Source organism: Syngnathus scovelli, chromosome 16, assembly GCF_024217435.2.
Source record: "Syngnathus scovelli strain Florida chromosome 16, RoL_Ssco_1.2, whole genome shotgun sequence".
Lineage (NCBI taxonomy): Eukaryota > Metazoa > Chordata > Actinopteri > Syngnathiformes > Syngnathidae > Syngnathus > Syngnathus scovelli.
Window position 1 is genome coordinate 1,791,561 of NC_090862.1, and position 23,525 is coordinate 1,815,085.

A 23,525-nucleotide genomic window follows, 5' to 3' on the forward strand; every position below is an offset into this window, starting at 1 on the left:
TGGGCCATGACCTGACCCTGAATAAGCGGAAGGACGGATTGAAAAAATGGATTCATTTGAAATGTTTCTATTTCAATCATATCTCTTCAGAGAATGATTATCAGGTGTGACTCTTAAACTTTGACTACCTTTGCGAGTTTAATCATGTTCTACAAAGCCTTGAGAAGAAAACAGCAAGGAGTCTAATAGAACAGTGAGGACAAAGCTGGGCGAGCATTCAGTGTCCATGGGGGAGTCAGCTCAAGGGTGATGAGAACGTCAGCGTCCTCGCACACATCAAAAGTCTGAATAAATTTTTTTGTTTGTTTGGCGATGACAAAAAATATGGATGGGATAAGTTTGGGGTGAATCATCCTTACCAGACATACTCTTCATCGAAGACTGGCTGTTCTTCCTTTTCCTCTTTGGCACATCGAGCCACCTGACACAAGGGAGGACGAGAAGGTTCAATTAATATGAAAATAATCATTTGCTATGACAAATTATGTGGATTTTTTCTTTTTTTTTTTATATCTATTGCCTTTTTTTTACGGTTAGTTTCATAATATTCTTCAGTTGCCAAAGTTGGATGACCCCTTTCTCATGGGCACGTTATTTCTTTATGTTTTTGGCCCAGATTTTCCTTCTCTCCTCAATACATTTTCTAGCCCTCCATTTTTTTTTCTGTTTTGCTCAAGAAGTTGGCCTTTCTCGCCACTATAAAAGCCCCATGAAAGATACAGTGCAATCACACAGATTAATCTAGTTAAAAAAAAAAAAAAAAAAGAGCTGACATTTCTCTCTCAGTTGATGAAAAATATTAATTTATTTTAATGCTGTGGGAAACAATCTACACTGGTCACTAATATGTGCAAGATCAGCTGTTGAACGGAAACACAAAATTGTCCTTTCTGCACCAGTTAAAAGAAAGAAAAAAAAATCACGATTTCCCAATAATGGACGTTTTGTTGGGCACCATTGGACAGGAAGTTGATGCAGTACATAGAAAAAAAAAAAGTATTGTGAAACCGAGGTTAGTTAGTATTTTTAATCAAACCATTTGGGCTCAACAGCAAACAAAAATATTTGAAGGTTCCAGCTAAAAGTCCCCCAGCTAAAATACATGTAGCTTAACTGTTTTGATACTTATGAAGGGATTGCATATCTTGACCTATGAACTTTCAGTCACGTGGCTATCAGGTTGCTTCTTAGCTAAAGCAGGCATATGCGCTGAAACTGCACGACATTTGTTTAGCTCAAGTTTTTAAGCAGCAACTTCCACTAATACCTCCACATAATCTTGCATTTACTAAGCGCAGTATGGATGATGGCAGGTTCTTGCAAAACTATTTAGTTTTTTTTCAGGGTTGCATATAAAATAAAAATGACAATTTCTTAACAGCTGTAAATCTCAAATTTCCACAACACAAAGCATTGCGTCATGATTACAAAACAAAGGTGCCAATACACTACATTCCTATGAATCAGGAACACAACAAATGCTGCAAGAGCAAAGGAAACAATTAGCCTTGAGCTTTTAAAATGATAAATAATAAAAATAAATAAAATAAACATTTTCTTGAGAATCTTTGAAAAGTCCACATTGCATTAGAAATTTATTGAATTTCAATAAATATCAAAAAAGAAACACAATTGGGAACTACTACCTAGAAGACTTATCTGATGTTTATTTGAACAGAAACAGATCTATTGGCCCAAAAAAAAAAAAAAAAAAGTAGTTCAACACCCACCTGTTGATGCAGTATGGCTGTAAAATATGCATGTTGCTCCTGCTGTTATTTTTTTTCTTCTCCTTTCAGCCTCCTGACAATCTAATTTACTGAGTACATGCAGTCCTCAGCAGCTTTGTCGACAGTGCAGGAACTCCAGATCCTCCAAGCGCTTGGTAAACACCATTGATCCACCTCTACACGAAGGTCCCAAAAACCTCCCTGTGACCTCAACACTGACCCCCTGCAAAATTTCAACCGACTGTCATATAAGTACTTGTTTTGACAGCCTGAGCGTTCGTCTCCCTGCCTCAGACTGGGTGCTGGCAAGAAGGACTACGATGTTTATTTCCCTCTCCCCCCTCCCTCCCTTTTCTCTCTCTCTCTCTCTCTCGCTCTTCCTCCTTTCTGGTTGCTCTGGTGTGTCTGTGTCAGCATGTGGCATTCTAGGCCATAACAATTCATTTCACTCTGATCTGTTTTGAAAGAATGCCCCAGCTTCCTGTCTAGCAGTCTTTATTTAAACTGACTGATTTTATTTTCTCCTCCCCAAGCGTCCTCATGTCCTTCTCATTTGCTAATCTTTGTACCCATCTCGAGTTACAGTCATTGCTGCTTCTGCAAGATTAATTGGATTGAACTCATTTCATGTCCTTTCCGGCATTTACTTTGACGTCTTTGTCCCGCAGGAATAAATAGAAAAAGAGAAAAGGGCTTTTTTTTTTTTTATATTCAAATTGACAGAAACCTACATACAAACTCAACTAACTCTTTAGCGGGCATAACATTTAAATTCAATCAAGTCAAGGCTCAAACTTAATTGTTTTCATCTCTGATACAGTTCCAACTAGAAATGGATTTTTTTTTTTCTTGGTAAACCTAATTGGCAGATGACTTGTTCACCTCCACTGCCTAAAGACAAACATTCGAGGTGAAGCACTGATCTGAATTTATAGGCGTAACTAAAATCCTACAATGAGATGGTCTGTTACAAACTTGAGTGATGGAGTTGGTATTTCATATAATCAATAACAAACAACTTCATTATGCCGGACAGAATTTTTACAAGAGCTGACTAACTTCTAGTTCCCTTTAAAAGTGACATCACAGACTATTTTTCAAGTCCTGCGGTCCTCCTCCTCATTAATTAAAGCTAATAAATAATCTTTTTGTTTTTTACACATTGAATTTTTCTTTCCTTTTGACTTTTCCTCCATTCCAGAGACAGCAGCACCCTTACGGAGCATTTTAAATCAACACCTCCAGGTAAATTCCAGTCTCGGCTAGTCTGATTCCACCTTGCGTCAGAAACAAAGATACTTTGAAGCTATTCTGTTTTGACATGTCTTCATTCAATCCTAATTGGCTTTCACGTCACATCCTTTTTTTTTTTTTTTTACGCTTAGTTGCTACATTAACTGCAAACAGTAAAATGTGGGTCTACCTCTTTGTGTCTTCAGTGACTACAGTTACAGACAAACAAAAACCTGAATACTGACAATATTCAGGTCATTGAATCACTTCATCGGATATTCCAACTAGCACTGATTGCACATTTCTATCAAACTCAACAAAGAAAGTAGGAGATGAAACTTGGGCTCAAAACGATCCTAGCGAGAAAAAAAAAACAAAAAAAAAACAAGCCACTAATTACCACTCGACTTTAAGAAACCTGGATAAAAATAGTTTTATTTCTAGAAATCAAATCAAACTGGATGTAAGATTAGATCTACGACTCTTGAGATTATCCATGTGACTTTCATGCTTCAGTTAGGTAACACTCAGGCATTTAATTGAATTGATGAGAAACTTCGAGTACCAGTTGTATAATTATGTGTCTTGTGTGGCAGTCATGAGGTTAAGATATTTTAAGTGGCACACAAAGACGCAGATATGAACGCAAAACCCGATGCCGATACTAGTTTGCAATGTGTTTTTTTAAGTTGCACGGAAATGTCATGCAACAGAGGAAACGCACAAAGTACATGTCGAAAAAAAATTATTGCTAAACTTCTTTTAACAATGGGTGGTCACTGAAAAGAGTTGAAACTGACAAAAGTAAAAAGAAAAAAAAATAAAGTGAAAAAACAGACACTGCTTTCCATACATGTTGCATATAATTAAGATTTTTTTTTTTTGTTAATGAACACTCTAAAAAAAGATCTTCTTTATATAATGTCACTAATTTGACCTAGTTTGCACCCTGCTTGTATACTTGATATAGTCCAATGTTTGGGTTTTAGCAAATTCCTTCCATTTACAATTGTGTTTTGATTTAATATCCTGCTGGTGGTCACATGACCTGTGGCCGCTGCGGAAGCCAAGCTTCCTGAAACTGGCCAGTACATCACGCTCCACAATGGCTTGAAAGTCTTGAGTCATTAAACTCATCATAGATTCAAGATTCTTTGTTCCACATTCACTAAAACCCATTTCAGACCTTGCTTTTTACCACATGACAAAAACATTCGATTCATTCGTAAATATAGAACACGCATTATCCTTTGGAAAAGAGAAATGAATGCCTGACAGACTTCACTTAACATCAAAATCAAATTGAGCTTTTATGATCTCAAGTTTTGCATTCGCATCTGCGTGTGTGAGACTGAACCTTCACTAAGGGGAGGGCACGGGAGGGAGGGAGGGAGGGAGGGAGGGAGGGAGGGAGGGTGCAGAGCATGAGGCAGCACTCACAAGAACACGTGCAGTCCCAATGACACAGTGAGAAAGAAGCATGCACATGCGCAGGAGAAAAGCAACAATCCCCCTGCTGATGTCACATATTGAGGCTTCCTGAGCTCTTTTAATCTTTCCCCATCCACATGCCATCTATTCCACTAATAGGCAATACTTAACGAAATGTATTTATTATGATTTCTTTTTTCCTCCCATATTTACGAGAGCGTCACCAAAGAAAAATCTGCAAATGGGTGGAAAATTCTCATCCCTGTCGTTAAAGCTGAGACTGAAGATGGTGGTGGTAAACACAACCCTGTTCCAGCTTGTTTGGAATGTGTTGCAGGCATCAAATTCAACACGAGTGAATATTTATAAAACGATAAGATTCATCAGTTTGAACCTCAAATATTTTCGCCTTGTATTTGATTAAATACAGCATAAAAAAAAAGATGAGCAAAGTGGACCTTGGACGTTTACTGCTGGATGAAATATTGTATAAAATGGCATGTGCTCAATAAGAAAAAAAGTTTCAAATAAAATATTTCAGAACTATAATTGCGGTTATCGTAAAACGTATATTTTCGCTCATGGTTATCATATCAATAAAATCTATTTGAGGGCCGGACTCTCAAAAAAAAAAATTACTGCCAACAGTTTCAACATGAAAGACATTTGGAATTATATTGGTTTATACTGCCGCCATGTTCCGTTTCTTTAACGACCGTCTATTATAATGGAACATTAGCCAAGTGCAGGGGCATTGAGGGCAACGCCGCCAGTCCAAGAGTCCACTGTACGCACAGACCCTATAAGCCTCTATCTCTATTTGAAAAGTAATCAATCACCAACTTCAAAAAAAAAAGCCAAATTATTATTCCTCTCCAATATCCAGGATACTATAAACATGAGATTTCATGGTTTTGTTTTATGCGTCAGACTGTTCTGGTTACTTCTGAACTGTGAATTTGTGAAGCAGTGTGTGCACGTGTGTGTGAGTGCACACGTGTAGGAGGAGGCACAGATGGTAGTGCCAAAGCACTTTCCGTTCACCTCGACTGCTCCCAAAAAATGCATCATAATCTCTACTAACATATCATATTCCGACACGGTCTTGTTAAATTGATAGAGAAATAAATTGAAACTGTGCAGTGGGTGGGTGTACCTAATGGTGTGTCCGCCGAGTGCACTGAACATTAAACACACATCTGTCTCACCCTTTCTCATCTTTCACCGATGAGTCGTTATTCTGCTTCTTGGACTCTGGCTCCATTCAGCCTCAGTCCCATCCAGCAGCCAATGACAGGACAATGAGGTTGACCCAGACCTTGCCAGCCTGTTCAGGATTTGCCAGCAGAGCCTTCAAAAGGCAGCCACATGGGAATGCTTGCAGCCATTGGCTGGGAGAAGCATGGTTGGCACAACAACAGCTGAGGCAAATGAAAGCTGGAAAAGACAAGAAATGCACAATCATACCGAGGTGTAAATTGGACACATTGTATTATGTAATGCATCAAAGTGGTCCGTCTTTTCTGATGCCGGGCTGAGAAAAAGCTAAATATTAGTAATGTGAGTAAGCTGTCATTTACTCTAATGCAAAGTGCATTTATCGTTGTCCGGGATGAAGTGTCATTTGTTAAAACATGATTTTACAAAAGTACCATCCACAGATTTGAACAGTAACATGAGCACTGATACATAACACAGCATGATCAGGCTCCCAAAATAGGCAGTACAGCGTTGCTATGGCAACGAGTAAGACCCGAGAAGTGAGATGGAAATGAACATTCATGTCCTGTAATTAATGTTTGTTCTATATTTTTAAAAAAAAAACTATTTTTACAGTTGGGCTCATATGATTACATCGCACGGCAGAAGAAATGTTGGCAATTTTATTTGTTTTAACTATGGTGATTGACTGAGGAACATCTTATCATTTTATTGCCAGGTTTTGTCTAATGAGTACAGCATTTTAAGTGAATACAGTTAAAATATAATAAAAGTATGCCTTGAAAAATGTGAAAGATTTGTGAGAAAACTTGACAAATTACTACTTTGGCCCAGAGAGAGGTTGCTATTAACCTGTGTGTGCTGCCATCTAGTGGCTTTAATATGCCCTGGCAGTTATAATTTGCCAGTTCAGGGGGCTGCAAGTAAGACACGAAAGGCTAGAGAGGTGATTTGATTTAAGATGATTTTATCAGTGCAAACAAGTTCCTGCTACGCTAACCTTGATCTTAGCCTTAAAAGAAAAAGTACACTGAAGATCTAATTTGTGTTAACCTACACAGCGCCAAGTGGCAAGCAGGCCGCATATGCTTCTATATTATCTCCCATTGCATTCTTTATTACAGTCAGGTGCAAGCAACCCATAAATTTTTATGCTGGTGTTCGCCTTGCAAGGCCTATATGTATTTCGTTTATGATTCAAGCCAAATACTCTACTTTGGACCGGGCAAAGATCATTTACATTGATAATTGACATTTATAGGTAATCAGAATAGCTGGTAGTATTCACAAATAATGGAAACTTTATCATTAGTCAAATATGGACTCCCTTTAGTGGGACATATAAGATTCATAATGCAAAAAAAAAAGAAGTTCCAGACAATTCACTATAAATGTGATGATGCACATACTGAAAGTTTATACAAATATTATTTACAACAATGGACAGTATAGTAAAGCACTATCCATAAAGTAGGTTATCCAGGGTTGCCATAGCAATGAAAGTCCTCTCCTTATTCAGTGCACCAGCGAAACTATTTTGAAGCTGCTTTTTAAAAGAAAAAATGAATACACACTACGTGATGAAATCTCTTTTTTTATAACATTATTATATTCATGACTCTGCTATGTGAATTCTGTTTTGTTTTTACTCCAATAGGCAGGCAAGTTCCTAATTGGCTCATTTGCATATAACTTTGTACTAGAAACCGTTGGGCCACGAAAGGGAGTGGCAAAGACTTTTCACATCAAAACAAAGTGAAACCATCACACTTGAAGTGGCAACTGGAAAGCGGAGAAAGGAAATACGCATTTATCCAGCCGAGACTAAAGGTGCCCTTCACTGACGTCAATTGGGGTCAATAAGCATGGCATTGACATTTTTCTTTAGTACTGTCCATAATATCTCTCTATTCTTACTTTAATGAGGAATGAGGAGGACAAAACAAAAGTGGTATAATATTCTCAAGTGTAAAACATTCTTGTTTTGATTAATGGCACTTTGAAAAATAGCTAGCCAGCATCCAGGCTGCCTTCCATTATGCTGTGTATTGTGCCAATTTATTTTACAATGTAAACAAAGATCAAATTATATCGTGCAGGTAATGTGATTGGTGGCAGTAAATTAAAAAAAAAAAAAAGGCTTGTATTGAATATTAAAACCGTACTGCACTCCACATGGCTCTCTCTTCCCAAAAGAACTGCCAGCTGTGTTTTTTAATAAGTTCAATTTTAATAAGCTTGTTTATAGGACGATGTGCAGTTTTGCATGCATCGTCAAAATTAGTATGCGGACACGCTTTGCAGTTTGATCCCAAAAGTGCTTGTGAGTACACATCAGGTGCAAAGTATCTGTCTAAATAAGTTAATTTGTTTCCAGTAAGGTAGTAAGTGCAGTGCAAAAGGTTATACTGCTTTCACTTCCAACTGCTTGGATTGTTTTGTTCTCATTTTCACTTGCAATAAAGTGTGAAATGATTTGTGTATTGGTCTTACACTTTGTTTGTTGTGTCAAAACAAATGCAAAATAGCTGCTAGAGGAAGTGCATAAACATGAAAGATGCTGATTCATTCAATTTGAAAACATTAGAACTCATTAACTTTGAATGTTTGAAATGGCTAAGGAAAACAGTTATGAAATTTTCATGCATACTGTGGCTGAACAAGAAATCTTTCCTGTCCCTTCAGGCAGTGGCAAACATTTTCACGCTTGTTCTTAAACGATATATTTGGAGGTATTTTGAATTCTAACAAAAAACATTTGCACAAGCTTACCTTAAAATGTGCAACTAAATATCTTATCTTCTACCACGAGAAACAATTTTTAGAAGATCAAGCAGCATTGTAAAAAGTCCTGCCTGAAGCTCGGCATGCTAAAAAAAAAAAAAAAAAAAGACTCTGTGCAAGTTTCATTATGATGCTAACGCCTCAGGTTGCATATGCACACATTTATACGGAACACACGCCTGCATGCACACACACACACACACACACACACACACACACACACACACACACACACACACACACACACACACTTTCCTCCGTTCTGTAAGTACAGTAATACATTGTCTTCATACAGTTGTGCAAAATAAAACCTCCCACCAGCTGCAGCATAATATATTTATTGTAAAAGCAGAGCTGCAGTAAAATGTTTGATTTCTACTCAATGTTGGTGACTGAGTTCTTATCAATAATTTTTTTTCTAAAAAAAAATCTTCATATATCTAGGATCAAATATTGTAATATAAACCAGTGTCCCCTCATCTATCAATCATTCATTCCCATTATGAATTAAATTAACCCACAGCTTTACAATAAGATCATGCTGAGGATCAAGAACATTGCAAGCTCCAGCCGACCTGGCTCTGTGGGATATTTCTTTCTCCTTTGCAAGCTCATGAGGTCATCAAGGGGATCCAATTTGAAGATGTGGATGACAACGAGACACTGTGGAGAATCCCAGGAGAATCCTTAAAGTGCCGTGTCCAGGAAAGGATGAGAAAATGAAATTGGAGGGGAAAACTTGTAGTTTGAAATAGAAGACTGGTAAAACCAGTCTTGGAATATTCCTGACATGTGACCTTCCTGAACCCCATTCACACTACTCCACTCGCCCATCCATATCCCATTTTCTCTTTTGCCACCGTGAGTTTTGCAAGTCTGCTATGGTTGTCTTCACTTCTTCCCTCTCCTTATGTTGAAGTGTTAACACGACTGAACCCTCTCAGATGTTCCGTTTATTCATCGAGCCGAGGCTACAGCGTAATGGACCCTGCAGCTTGCCAAGACGTGGACAGTCCAGCGTAGGGTAACTCTATAAAACGGATTTGTTCTTATGCATAAAGACGAGAAGGAGGAAAGTCAAGGTGGAATCATGAAGGCGGAAACGCTACTCGGCAGGTGGTTAACGCCCCCATGTACTTCTTTGCATATTGAGCGGTGAGATAGGTGAAGTGAAAGACACTCATGTTGACAATAAATGCCTCTTGAGTACTAATCACATTAGAGTGCAGACAATGTAGCCGATTATGTCTTCAGTATTCAATCTTCAGGTAAGGTTTCAAACCAATTACAGCAGATGTAACTCCCCTATTTGTTATTATTATTATTATTATTTGTTATTATTATTATTGCAAAATGTATTATATTATATTTATTATATATTTATTTATAATTTATTATATATTAAATTAGATATTATATATATATATATATTTATATATATATATATATATATATATATATATATATAATTTATTATATTTATTATTAAGCTATGTCATGATATCAGAAAAAATAAATAAATTGATGTAACTCCCCTATTTGTTATTATTATTATTATTATTATTATTCAATAAAGCTGACTTTGACTTTGACTTTGATTTGTTATTATTATTATTATTGCAAAATGTATTATATTATATTTATTATATATTTATTTATATCTAATTTATTATATATTAAATTAGATATTATATATATATATATTTATTTATATATATATATATAATTTATTATATTTATTATTAAGCTATGTCATGATATCAGAAAAAATAAATAAATTACAAAACCTTTTTTTTATTTGTAAGGAGATTCAGAATCATGCAGGAACAAAATTATTCTATGGTTATAATAATTCTGAGCTAATTTTTATTTGACATTACTTATTTACACTAGTGCTTCTTTTTTAGCTTTTATGTTGGCGTCAGACAGATTTGAATTTTTCTGGTGGTGGGTTTCCATATATGGTCAAGCATGAATGCATAGCACAGATTAAATAATTCGCTTCTATGCCCATTTGGCTAGGAGTTTACAAATGCAAACTTTTGCCGGCGGCACATGACCAATCGGCAATCGGTATCGAAACTGGACTTAGCAGGTCACATGCAATCACAGCACAAGTGCAAATAGACTCACTCAGTGTGCTGAAATATAAACAATGTAGGACACATAAATGCTTGTCTGTGAACAAAGCCAGCTGCCAATACTGGCCTAGACCGATCAGAGAAGTTGAAGTATTGACACCCGAATTACTTGCATTATTTTTCTTCAACAACAAACACACACGCAAAGATAACGTGATAAGCACGAATAAATCAATGAGTGTTTCTAATTTTCAATTCTGATCATGGACATACTGTTCATCTTGACCTTACGCTAAGATAAACCGATCCCTTCATGGCTTCAGTTGCAGCTAAAAAAAAAGGTGGTAAGAATACGGTGGATGCTAACTGAACATGGCAGTTTGTTTTACGTGTCACATGCTTCAGTCCAAATAATTACATAGCACTTAGGTAAATTTGCATATTGTTCCCGCGGTAGAAACGGCAAGTGCAATTTTTTTCACCATGGTAACGTGCGGGGAGAGCTGCAATTTACAGTAAATACACAATCAAAGACAGCGAGCGCAAACTGCAACACTTCTGCTTGTACATACTCGTCGACTCAGCACAAGATCTTCGTTATGCGACGCACGCCACAGATAAATCGAACAATGGTCAGCGACACCTTCACCGGTGCTGATCTTTGCAATTATTGCCTCAATCAATTTTAGGTACGCAAATTAACAATATGGCAGAGGATGACTCATCTAATGGCCCAATTACTTGTGGATGTGTATTTATGCACGCATGGACACACGCTACAAGATAATGGGATTCCATCCTGCTTTAGCTCGTCCCTGGTGCACTTTTTACAAGAGAAGAACTAGGTCACTCACTGATGTTCATGTCCACTTAGACAAACATCATTGTACTATCTTGTCCCTCCATTTCTGGCGAGTTGGAAATACAATGAGCGAAAGCCCCCCCCCCCCCTCATCTTCTCATCCCATGCCAAGAATCTCATTGGTTGTCTTTCATACAACACAGAATATCCAAGCCACAGGTGGTCGTGGCGATGGGTGGAGAATTGTGTTGCCAAGGCAACTGGAAGCAGACGGCAGAAATAAGTTATGACGTGAGAAGACTATCAATAATGGAGTGCATTATATGTGACTGACAGATGGTGATAGAAGGACAGAGGTTGTCTGAGGTGAGGTTCGGACCACCAAGGTGTTGGGGGGGGGGGGGGGGGGTCCCAAATTTCTTATAGATAATTATCTCTTGACTAATATCTCATAATTCTATTTTCCCCTGCTGTCATATCTGTGCTTATACGATACCATCAACATCAATGATACCGTTCGAAAGATTATTTTGGTTTTAAACGAGCTGAGATTTTGTAAATGATGTAGTCCAAGTGGCCTCCATTTGATCCTTGTGTCACAAATGAAGTATGTGTGTCTTACACCACAACTACATTCTGTTGGCAAAGAGTAGGACAATCTGATACACTCCAACATTAAAGGTCGGGCACAATCCGTCCCGGGAGGCTGGTGCACCTCGGAGTTGTGAAAAGCCACTGAGAAGGTTTGCATGATATCATTGAAGCATGACAAGAGCTCCTGCTTATTTGAAAAAATGTCAATAAACAGAAATGAAGGAAAATTAAAACTCACCGACGCATTCCTTTCTTTCCTCTTAAAGCATCTTCTCAGTCTTTACGTTCCAATTATCGCCTGGTTTGAGTCGTGACTTCCAGAAGTCTGCAATCGTTTCCTCCTTCTTTGCACTCCTCTGGAGGATCTCGGGGAAGAGCTTATTTGCGCTGGCCCATAAACGTTGAAGCTTCTATATTATCAGACTTGAGAAGAAAATGGAGTCCAAAAGCATTCTCCGGAGGACTCCTTCCAGTCTCTAAGGCAAATGAAAGATGCTGAAATAAGAACCACCAAGATTGGGTCATTTGAAGCACCAGGGTTGTGAAAGATCTGGCGAATTCCCTTCTGTTTTCTTGACTCGAGTGTGTAAACGATTTGAGGTATATTACTGGACAGGTGAGGCTGGTGTTCTCCGGCAAAATGGGGAAAAACTAGAAATTTAGATGATCCAAGTGGTACAAGGTCCAGAGATAATGCTGGCAGCAAGAAGACTTTGAGAGGCAATCCAGGTTGTCACGGTAACAGCAGTATGAGGTCTCAGATGTGGATTTGCCGTGTTCCGGTCACTGAGTTGGACGTTTCGACGGAGGAGGTAGATATCTGGAGAGTATTCCCGAGGTATTTATCGAAATTTTGCACCAAGAAAAATAGAAGTGATACTCTTCATAAATTGTTCAATTCTGTTGGAGGTATATTCTTCGGGCTGGATGGTGGAGTGACGATTGACCAGTCAATATTTTCTTACATTTTATATTATGTAAAAAAAATAAAATAAATATGCTGGTGGGTTTAAGTCCGCCTGAGCACAGCCAAAGGACGTCAGTGTGCACCAGTCATTTCTTGAAATATGAATAGTCTGTTGTTGGAGGTTTCTTCAGTGGTTCCGCCTACAAAAAAAAAACAGAAACAAGTTAGAATATGACCACAATGACACAAATACATGTAGTATATTATTTATTTATTTTTTTATTTAATATAATTTATCCATCCATCCATTTTCTATATCGCTATTCAAATACATGGATGAACATGGTGTCCATAAAGAATATTTTTTTCTTTCTTCTCAGCCTCATGACCCTCAGATGTTTTTCAGATGCACAAAAATACCGACAAGCTGCCAAATTGTGTGTTCTACAAGGGGCAGGTTCTATTTTACACACAGATTGTTTTTTTATGACCTATGTCATTTTTGAATTGTTTTATTTATTAAATTATTTGGACTGAACAGAATATGATTTATGAAATACTGGAGCAGCAGGCGCAGAAGATGGATGAGTCTCAGTTATTCCCTGGTGGCTGAAGACTTTTGACGACCCAGCTACTCTTTATTATTTGAGTGGCCCAGTTTTTGAAAGGTTAAGCACACCGACAATAGAACCGGTTCGTCTAGTCGATGATATCACTTCACAGGTTTCTTTTATATCAAACAAATGGTTTTAGGTTATTCACCTGACATGTTTCGGCGGTTTCTTCCGCCTTCATCAGAGTGACACTCTGATGAAGGCGGAAGAAACCGCCGAAACAGGTCAGGTGAATAACCTAAAACCATTTGTTTGATATAAAAGAAACCTGTGAAGTGATTAAATAAGGAAAAACAAAATGAACTTAGTACAATTAGTCGATGATATATTCTATAAATTAACGCAACTCGATCACGACATGTACCAGACAACGTTGCAGTTCCCATGGTTGAGCTTGCTGGGTGTGGTGTTTCCAAATTGGGTGTGTAATGAATACTTCACTGACACCCATCAAAATCGAGCATCCACACCTGCAAAAGTCTAATTACTTACATTACGACGGGTATTTAAAAGAATGTGCCAAACGACAAAAAAAGGGCCGTGCTCAGACAGCATGTTAATTGAATTTTTGCGGATGAAATCCGATTTGTGCGACCTCAGTTTGTCTGGTGTGTGAACTAAATGTGCCCCCAAAGTGACCCGTATGTGCAGAAGAGGCGCTGATGCCACTCATGACGTATTATTTACAGTACGGTGCATTTTTTATCATCTCACATCTCCAGAGGAGGTCTGTCACTATTCCAATCTAATAGCAGATAAAAAAAAAAAAAAAAAATGCATCTAACAGATTGCAACAGTTGTCATTTATGATGAATGATTATTTTGGAATGGATTAAACTGACTCATTATATTTTTCCATAAATTATGATTCAGTTACTGGTTTGGTCCATGTTAGAAAATAAGGGGAAAATCTTGAGCATTATTATTTCAAGCAGAATTTGGTCAGTTTTAACGTCTCTAAACGATTAATCGATGATCAAAATAGTCACCGTGACACCTCTTTTGTGCAATCACCCGAGGATTAATCGCACCATATGCTAGTAGCGCACATGTCTGGCGGATGCACTCTATGAACTGGCGTCAAATCACAATGTGTACCAGACAAGTTTTGCATTGTGTAACAATATTTAAAGATAAATGCGCCGCTGTGAATGATTCATGTCGATGTTGAAACTTTAAGACGAAGTTGGCTACATCCCAACCTCACAAAAAAAAAAAAAGAATAAACCGGTTTAGACATAATGTTGCCGCATTAGACGTCTAATCGATTGCATTTTCTATAACTGGGCCCCTATTCAAATATTGAATGTACACATTATAGATGTCAATATTAGCAGAATGAAGTGGATGGATACACTCGGAAACGGGTCCAGCGTGTTTCATGAGGAGGCCTTCCAGGCAAACGTTTTCAATATGAACACACGCACGTATGGAAAGAACATAAGTATGCAAATTGTCGGTGATGAGATGTTGTTTGCAGTATTGAAGTAGAGGAAGACTGCATATATACACTCACAACCCTTTTTGTCACAGTATGGGTGACCTTCAAGGCTGCAAGCTGTGCCAGCAGCTGAGCCAAGGTCAGAATATTGAAATGGACAGTGGGAGGCTGTAAGGTCGACACTTAAGTGAAGGGGGCTGGGGGGGTACAAGGGTATGAATAAATCAGATTTTTTTAAATGACTATAAATTAGGGCTTTTAGGCAATTTGTGGTTTTATGGAAAATTTGTATTAAATGTTCACGATGTTGTGAAAGTACCTTGAATGTAGTTTGTGCAAGTAAGTGTGTGACGTCGATGTGACTTTGCCCTGCTCTGAGCCTGCTTTAGGCTAATACGTGACTTCTCACTTTCAATTTACTCTAACACAAAGAATCACGCACACCTTTAAATGCAATACACTTCCTTTTTAAAATAATTATTTTTTCATATACTAGTCATCAAACTGTGATATTACAATACCAGAAAATTCATTTAAAAGGCATGTTGAATTAAAACGACAATAATGAGGAAAGACAAAGTTGAATTTTGCACTTTGACATGAACTGCTTATTAAAATGTCATTTATGTAATGATAGCACTGTCATTCAGTGATTTAGAGCTAATCCTAAAACTTAAAGGTATAACTGCCATTTGGTAGCAGTCTGGAAGTTCTTGCTGGAATGATACGTTCCACAGTAAAATATTTATGACAACGAATCAACCCATGCTACAGAAAACATCAATGAAACTGTGGCGGCTCTGCCGATAAAACAAGAACAACTCTGGCCTAGACCCTTTGGAGAATCATTTTTAAAAGGGAGATCAATGAGGGTGGACATGCCCCCAAACATTAACTCTGGGAACCAAGTCTTGCATCCTCAATGAGATACAGGCAGAAGCACTGAATTAGAATTTCAATGGATGAGAGAGAGAGGCTCCGATTTAAATGTACTTTGATTGACTTTTATTTTTTTGCGGAATACATTTTGCACTGTATTTTGATCATCCATCCATCCATCCATCCATCCATCCATCCATCCATCCATCCATCCATCCATCCATCCATCCATCCATCCATCCATGCATGGCTTCAACTATAGACTTGAGGGCGTCGTGGAATAAGGCTTTTTTTCTTCTCAATCTCCACACTACCCCTTAGATTTAATTAAATGTTATTCTAATCACTCAAAAGGGAATTCAATCGCTTTTATAATTACATAAAACAATGATCCAGATCACCTTGACAGTACCGCCTAACATCTGCCTGAACAAAAAAAACGTCTTCAGTTGTCACACAGTCAAAGCAAAGGCGTCATAAGTTCAGCACACGGTCACTTGTCAGCTGGTGCTTGCACTATGACCCAATGGATGAAAGACTTAAAATAACGAGTGTGGTATTGGTTTGGGGGTACACTCTGGTGGAAACAAAGCTTTGCTTGTTTCACAGTAGGCCCCAGTGTTAATCAATTTTTCCCCAAATGAGGCCTGAACGACACAGCAGACGAAATAATTTTGAATCATTTGAGAAAGTTGGCTTGACACACTTGAGCAGTGAGAACTAGTCTATATAACTATTTTCAAGAAGATATAACGATTAGATTTTTTTTTTATGCCACTGATATTGAAACACCTTTTTAAGAGCAAATAAATTTGAATTTAATTGAACACTCGGCATCCCGCCATGTTTTTTTTTTGTTCCGATGTGAAATGGAATGGTTTGTTGTGACGAGACTTTCTGCATGTAAAAGCAACATACCTGCTTGTTGAGTTTTACAGTCTTTCTGCCTCTTTCTGGCTTCAATCCAAAATGTTACTTTGGAACAACTTCCATTAATACTGCTCAACTGTCTTTAATTGTTACAGCGGTTAGAAAATATAGCAACCAGTTGTTGAACTCGTTCTTTGTCTCAGCTTCAATGATCTTTGCACCATTTGTCTATATTAAATATGATGAAATATTAAATATAGGGCATGGAAATTATTTGACATTATCATTATAGGCATTGTATTATTCTTTTTTTTTTTTTTAAATATGTTTTTATGAATCGTATAGTAACTGGATCAAAATGAATAGATTCATATCAACAGTGAGAAACACGTGCGGACACGTAAATTGAAGCTTGAATATGACATTCTTTAACGAGCACAGTCACAGATGATTTATGGATTTATTCATTGAATTTAAACTTTAATTTATTTACTTATCCTGCTAAGGTATGCTGTGTCAACTTTCCAGAGGCTCTGTGAAAAGCTAACAAACGTATTATGCTGATTGCGAACACGTTTCGCTTTCTCGGCCAACTCCTGCTGGAAACATTTATTTATTTCAGTACGCCAAGCGAACAATATGTCCAGAATTTTTTTTTTTTTATTTAAACAATGTGCACTTTTGACAATAACAGCTGCTCGAATCTGACAGTTGTGAATAACTATTTTCCCCCGAGAGTCTCCATGTTTTATTCATCCAAAAAGCTAATATCACAGAGTTCCTATAGGTAACACTTGTGACCTTGAATCGCTTTACCTACCGCATGTCAACACGAGATTAGATATATACATAGTTTTTCTTATCGTCGTCTATTCACCTGTAAGTTTTACGCAAATTGTACATAGAGGCACTTTCAGAAGGCAATCAAAAACCTGGTGCCCTTCAGATTGTGTGACCTCTGCCAATATCTCAACACCTCCAACTCAAACCCACGGTTTTCTATCAAATGATATTTTACTATGGCATTTCCAAAAGGTGCACAATTTAATTCAGACTTCAACACCGATGACGTTCAGATAACGACGACTTGATATTACAAACAAGTTAGCTTTCGTTCCGTAAAAGCAAGCTAAGAGAAAAACAAACAATGAACACGTCAGGCATTCGTTAAGCCCCAAGGTGTTACTTGGGAGAATCTCATGCAATGGAAATTAGTAAATGAGGTGAGTATTTAAACCAACGGAAAATATTAGTAGTCTACAAAAAGTTGATCTTCTGGCTCAGCAATGAGCCTAAAAGCCAACAGTGTTGTTAACAAGCATGAAGTAATTAACTGAATGAATATGGCTCGTTAAATTTGTTTAGTGACAAATAATCCTCAGGAAAAGTCTTGGTCTCATCTCAGTCTTAACATTATTTAATGTCTTGGTCTTAGTTGATATGGTTTTGACGACAACAGTAGTCAGTAAACAGCTAGATAAGCGTTTGAAATTGTAAATATCATTTATATATATATTTAGGTTGTGTCTTATGCATGGATAATCTCTTTTAAGTGGAAAGCCCAAATCTTATTCGCTACTTTTTGAGTGTTTAGGAAAGATCAGCTCAAAATCGTACTTTTTTTTGGGGTGTTTTTCGTAAACAGCAACAGCAGCAAAATGCATAACCAGATAATCAAATAGCAAACACAAAAATAAAGTAAAACGTCATTCCTCTCAAAGAGCAAAACATTGTGGCTTTTTTCCCAGAAATATTTTTACTGAAATCCAAATTTTAAAAAGTGCCAATTTGAAATCTCTATAGTTGAAAAGTGCATTTCACCTTTCAATAAAAAATTTTTTTCTCATGCCTGCTTTTCTGCCGCCCGAGTGTACGCTCGTTTCTGGGAAAAGAAATGAACAGTGAGCGTCCTTGTTTTCCTCGATAATCTAAAATCCGATCGAATTAAATAGTGTAACAATCTGAATGTTCAGACTCCAGGTTAAGTAAAATCACATGGCTCAGATTTCCTGGACAACTTTGACCTTGTAAGCTTCGCAAATCCTTCAGAGCAAGTAAAAAAAAACAAATAAATGACTAAACAAACATCAGGTTTACCCACATCTGACTTTCACACCAGGTTTATACAAAATTATTTGTACTCCATTTATGAGGATTTGAATGTTCTCAAGATGCTTTCAATAGTGATCAGGTGATATCTGCGGCAAATTCCTAACGATATTCCCTTCACTCAAGGATGTGTAAATTTAATATTCTTCTCAAATTCAATTTTCAGCCAATGACTAACAGATGTTGTTGTGCTCTTCTTTTCACTCATGCATAAGAAGACGGTAATGGCAATTTAAATAAAACTTGTTGGGCTGTGGTGTCACGCTCACTCGTTCACAAAGTCAATAATTAAAGCTGTTTAAAAATGTCTTCAAGAGCAACTCCATGTTATAATTCATGCTTGCAGGGTAATGGTGGACTGTAAAAAAAAAAAAAAAAAAAAAAAAACTTCATCAGTATGCTGAAGCCAGTGTAGGGTAGCATTAAAAGTAAAACACATTACAACAGTCCATAAATCACTCCAAGAGCTTTCAGAAGTTAGAAATTTTTACACAGTATTTAAATTGGTCTATAAAACATCAACGAATGAAAGAACTCCAGACATCTTTATTTTTTTTAATCAGATTCAATTGACTTAATATTTGACAGGTTAGTCAATTATTGGTGGTTTCCCTATTTTACAACTTTTTTTTTGTATGTATTTCAAAATTGAATTGCTATTTCTTTCTCACCAGACTGCATTTTCCTGTTAGTTGGAACATTTAGCTCTTTAACTGTTTAATGTAAGATTACACTGAAAAGCCTGACTCACTGCCCTGAGTCTGTTTGCTATTTGCATTTGGCAAGAAAAAAAAAATTTGTATCTCCAGCAAGATTATTGCCCTCAAGTTAAAAGAATATTTCTCCTTAATTAAACCTTTGCGGATGACTCATTAATGCAACAACCTCAACACATGATTTATGAAGACTAAGTTTTTCAAGGTGTATTTTGCTACATCCCCGTGTGCCCCACCTTTGTGACGTAAACAAGTCGTGGATCCTCGAGGGACTATTATGTAAGTCTCTCAGACGGAGCCGGGCAGGGTGGAGGAGACTGCTTTTCTTTCCTGTCTCCTCCCCCTTCCTCTGCAACCCTCCTCCACAAACACGCTTTAGCTCTATACATTAAGCATTAACCTTAGGAAAACCAGAACACAACCTTGCGGCTATAACCTGTATGGGAACAGTGCGAGATGGGGAGGGGGGGGCAATGGACGTCAAAGGAGGTCATGTCTGGCTGCTGGCATGCAAAGTGGAGATTATGGTTTTAGATGTAAACATACAAGCGTACTTCAAATAATTTCAAAGCGCTCTGGCCTGTTTTCATTAATTCACCCATTGTCTTAGCGGAATCATAATAAAAAGAAAGGGACAATAAATAATGGTGAAATCCTGTTTAGCAGATGTATGCATGAATTCCGAGCAAAGAAGTTCCGCGTCCCAGAATCGATTAAAACCCAGCCAGCTTTTAAATGACCTTAATGGAAAAGTAAGAAGATAGTAAAGCTGACTATTTATACTTTAAAATGCCATTAGTCATTTTATACTGCAAGTTGACCTCTGTACTATAGAGAAACGCTTTTGGGCTTCAAACGTATTTATTTATTTATGTATCCTCAAAGCTGTATATATATTTTGACTGGTGAAGTGCTAATTGTGGTTTTGCTTTGATCTGTACATCATCAGATGTTTCTTTTCAGAGAAAATCATAAATAGTTCCTGTAATTGTACTTTATAGAGGAGCACTGTAATATTTCTTGCATTTCAGCCAGCAAGAAATGTGTCGCAGTGTTCCCTCTGGTCATGCAAGTAATGGACCTTAAATGTGTGACTCACATTTCATAGTTCATCCTGTTTAACACATGCATGATTCATATGATTCATAGATCATATTCAAGTCCGCAACCGATTGGAGTATTTTAAGCGTTCCAGCTACTGTGCATTTTGTCGACAAACAGGCTAGGGAATGTAGAAGTGCATGCAGTTCATCAAGATATGCATTGCTGCACCAAAGGGTACACAAACAGGGCTTTTATGTATTCCCATTCCGCGAAGACTAATATTCAGTCACATCTGTCTAAGCTGTGGGGAGCATTTTTTTCTAGATTGGAGATAATCAAGTGTGAACAGTCATGTTGGCGTCATGGACAAAACACTTCTCAGCACAATTAAATCCAATACAAATAATAATTATTATAATCATTATATAATATTTACATTATAATTATTATGATTATTATAATTATTATAATTATTATAATAATCATAATAATTATTATAATTATTATAATAATAATTATTATTATTATCTGTCACAATAATGATATATTATTGTATTTATTAGCTACCGATCAAATAGAGTTGCACAAATGTAAAACAGCCAGTAAAGGCTTGGCAAAAAAAAAAAAAAGAAATTGAAAAAAAAAGAGCTTCTTGGATCATGCAAATATAGAAAACAGGAGCTCACTGAGGAACTTGATGCTTGGTATCATATTACACTACAATGAATCAGGATATCACAGAATGACCTCTTGGTATGCCGGATGTGATCCTAATCTTTTATATTTAGCAATGAGCAGGTCTAAACTGACCCAAAAAAATTTGACTTGGGCCAGCCAACAGTCTCTTTTAGCAAAACACAGAAAAATAATGAAATTTCGTCACACTGGCCCCGAGAGTTCCCGGCCCAGCGGGCATCTGCTCAATAAGCCTAATGACCAGTCCAGCCCTGGCATGTGCAATATGAGACAAGTGAGATCAAGTAGATTGGATGACATTAAGAAGTGGTTGATAAGGAGCTCCCAGTATTTGTGGCCCGACTCACTTTCTCATCCATCCTCTGCTCAACCCATCTCATTAGTTGGCTGCCTTCATTCATGTCCACTCAATACCAATGTCACACACTGTGCCAGACAAATCACAGCTAGATTAACACACATTGTGCTTCCTTCCTGAGGGCAGTGAAACCTTCTAAAGTCGCAAAAGTTTTTTGTGACATGGCAAAAAAAGATTTCCAGCATGTTAGTCATCAAATAACATGCCGCAATGAGATTGCTCGCCATGATTTTTTATAGAGGCCGGTTGCTATCGGAACGTTTCTCTGTAAACATGCTACCATGTGCTCAGCAAATTTTCTCTTGCCCTTGTGTTTGTCTTGCCAATCCTTGAGGCATGGTCCGCTTGCCACCAAAGAAGGCCAAACACTCAGCCAGCATGGAGCACAACTACAATTTACATGCCTGCATAAGGAAGTGAGAATGGATTGCCAAAAATAAAAATTGCAAAATTGACAATATTCAGATTGTCACTGGTTATCAAATTTTCTGGTTAATGATCTGTGTGTATAATAAAGTGAGCATATTTACACACAAATGAAAGCACATTTATATGGGTCTCCAATAAAAAAATGCAAAAAATAAAAGAATACTTTCCTGTTAACAAAACCGACCCTATAGAATAGTCGACTGCATTAAATTGCACCAACCAAATGTCCTACGGAGAAACACAATGTTTCCATTTTCTCACACGCTGACAAGACGCTCATGTTTTTTGAAGGCAAACACATGATCAAATGCATCTGTAAAACAACACACTCCTTTGTACCCACACAGCTCTCAACAAGTTTAAAGACCCCTCAATGAGGTAATCCAATTATTAATAACAGCTCTCAGTATTTACCAGCATGGTGGCCATAATGTTATGTACAGTATGAACAGCACTTTTTTTTTTGCATAAAGCATTCAATTACAATATATTAAGTGTTGTTTTTATGCAACACGTGTACATTTCTACACTTATACACAAATAGTATATTTACTGTCCAATGAAAGCGCATTTAAACACGGACTACTTTTTACACTGTCAACATCATCATACATTCTTATTTTAAATGCAGACTTGTTGCTGCAGGATTCCATAACATTGCACTCATGCAACAGCCATTTCCCATTTTATCTTCTGCAAAAATACTGCGTTGTTTTGCATCCGCGCCGGAGTCTCAAGGCGTTTCCACATACACACACGAGGAAGCGCAAAGTAGGTGACAGACTGAGTTGGTGTCAGCGCTCTTGGCTTCTTATACATTCCGGTTTAGGTCATATTACCATGGCCAGGCCGAGCGAGCGAGCGGGTGGGTTGACGTGAGGACAGCACTCGCTCACCTTGCACACCGGCCCCGATGTACACAGTGCAGCCGTCACTGAAAGATCTCGAGAAGGTGGAGTCCACATAAGACCACGTAGCTGCAATCTAAGCTGCGTGATCGCCTCCAGAAAGCGTCAGCGGCGGAAAAACACGGTACGAATAGCAAAAAGGAGGTGCATTTACCGTGTCATCAAAAAGCGTCCGAGCCTCTCCCAGCTGGCCCACCGTTGACTGGCGCGTGTTTGCCCGCAAGTGTCAAAGCTTGTGCCGCCACGAGCCGTCCGTGTGTATGCGTTGCGTCCTCCCCCATGCCTGTAGAGTGACAGTCAGTACGGACCGCCGAATGCAGGTCAGGACAGAGCACGGTTGCCTCGGCTATGAATGATTCGTCTCGAGGCTCAGAGCTGCCCTCCAGCGGTGGAGCAAGGAACTACGATGGTTTCACGGCGGAATTAAAGAGACATGACGCGGTATTTTACCCCAGCAACGGGATTTAGAAATGAAGGAAAACTTTGGTGCTTCAGGAACTAAATCATTTTTAAACAGATTATAAAAAATATATAGACACTTTTTGATTGGCAGGAATTGATTGTGGTCACGCCCACAACGGCACAAACCACCCTTTTTAAAATACCCTGGTATGCATGCATATGCAAAATTAACTCCGGGTCTAACATGCATGCATCAAGCTGGATTTGCACTGGTCA

General features: G+C 37.8%; 1 protein-coding gene across 3 annotated transcripts in view; it reads right to left on the reverse strand.

Moving 5' to 3' along the window:
• The window catches only part of LOC125983058 (thyroid hormone receptor alpha), a 30,204-nt gene extending 7,010 nt beyond the window's left edge, over positions 1–23,194 (reverse strand). The window contains exons 1-4 of one of the 3 annotated variants that reach the window (XM_049743930.2): positions 23,002–23,194; positions 12,115–12,983; positions 5,603–5,831; positions 360–421 (exon numbers count right to left, since the gene is read on the reverse strand). In XM_049743930.2, coding sequence (XP_049599887.1) covers positions 360–421; positions 5,603–5,658 — 118 coding nt within the window. In that variant the 5' untranslated portion in view covers positions 5,659–5,831; positions 12,115–12,983; positions 23,002–23,194. Of the gene's footprint in view, positions 1–359; positions 422–1,730; positions 4,318–5,602; positions 5,832–12,114; positions 12,984–23,001 lie in introns of those variants that run through there. The other 2 variants (XM_049743929.2, XM_049743931.2) reach the window with 2 other exon arrangements.
• Positions 23,195–23,525: the final 331 nt, after the last annotated feature.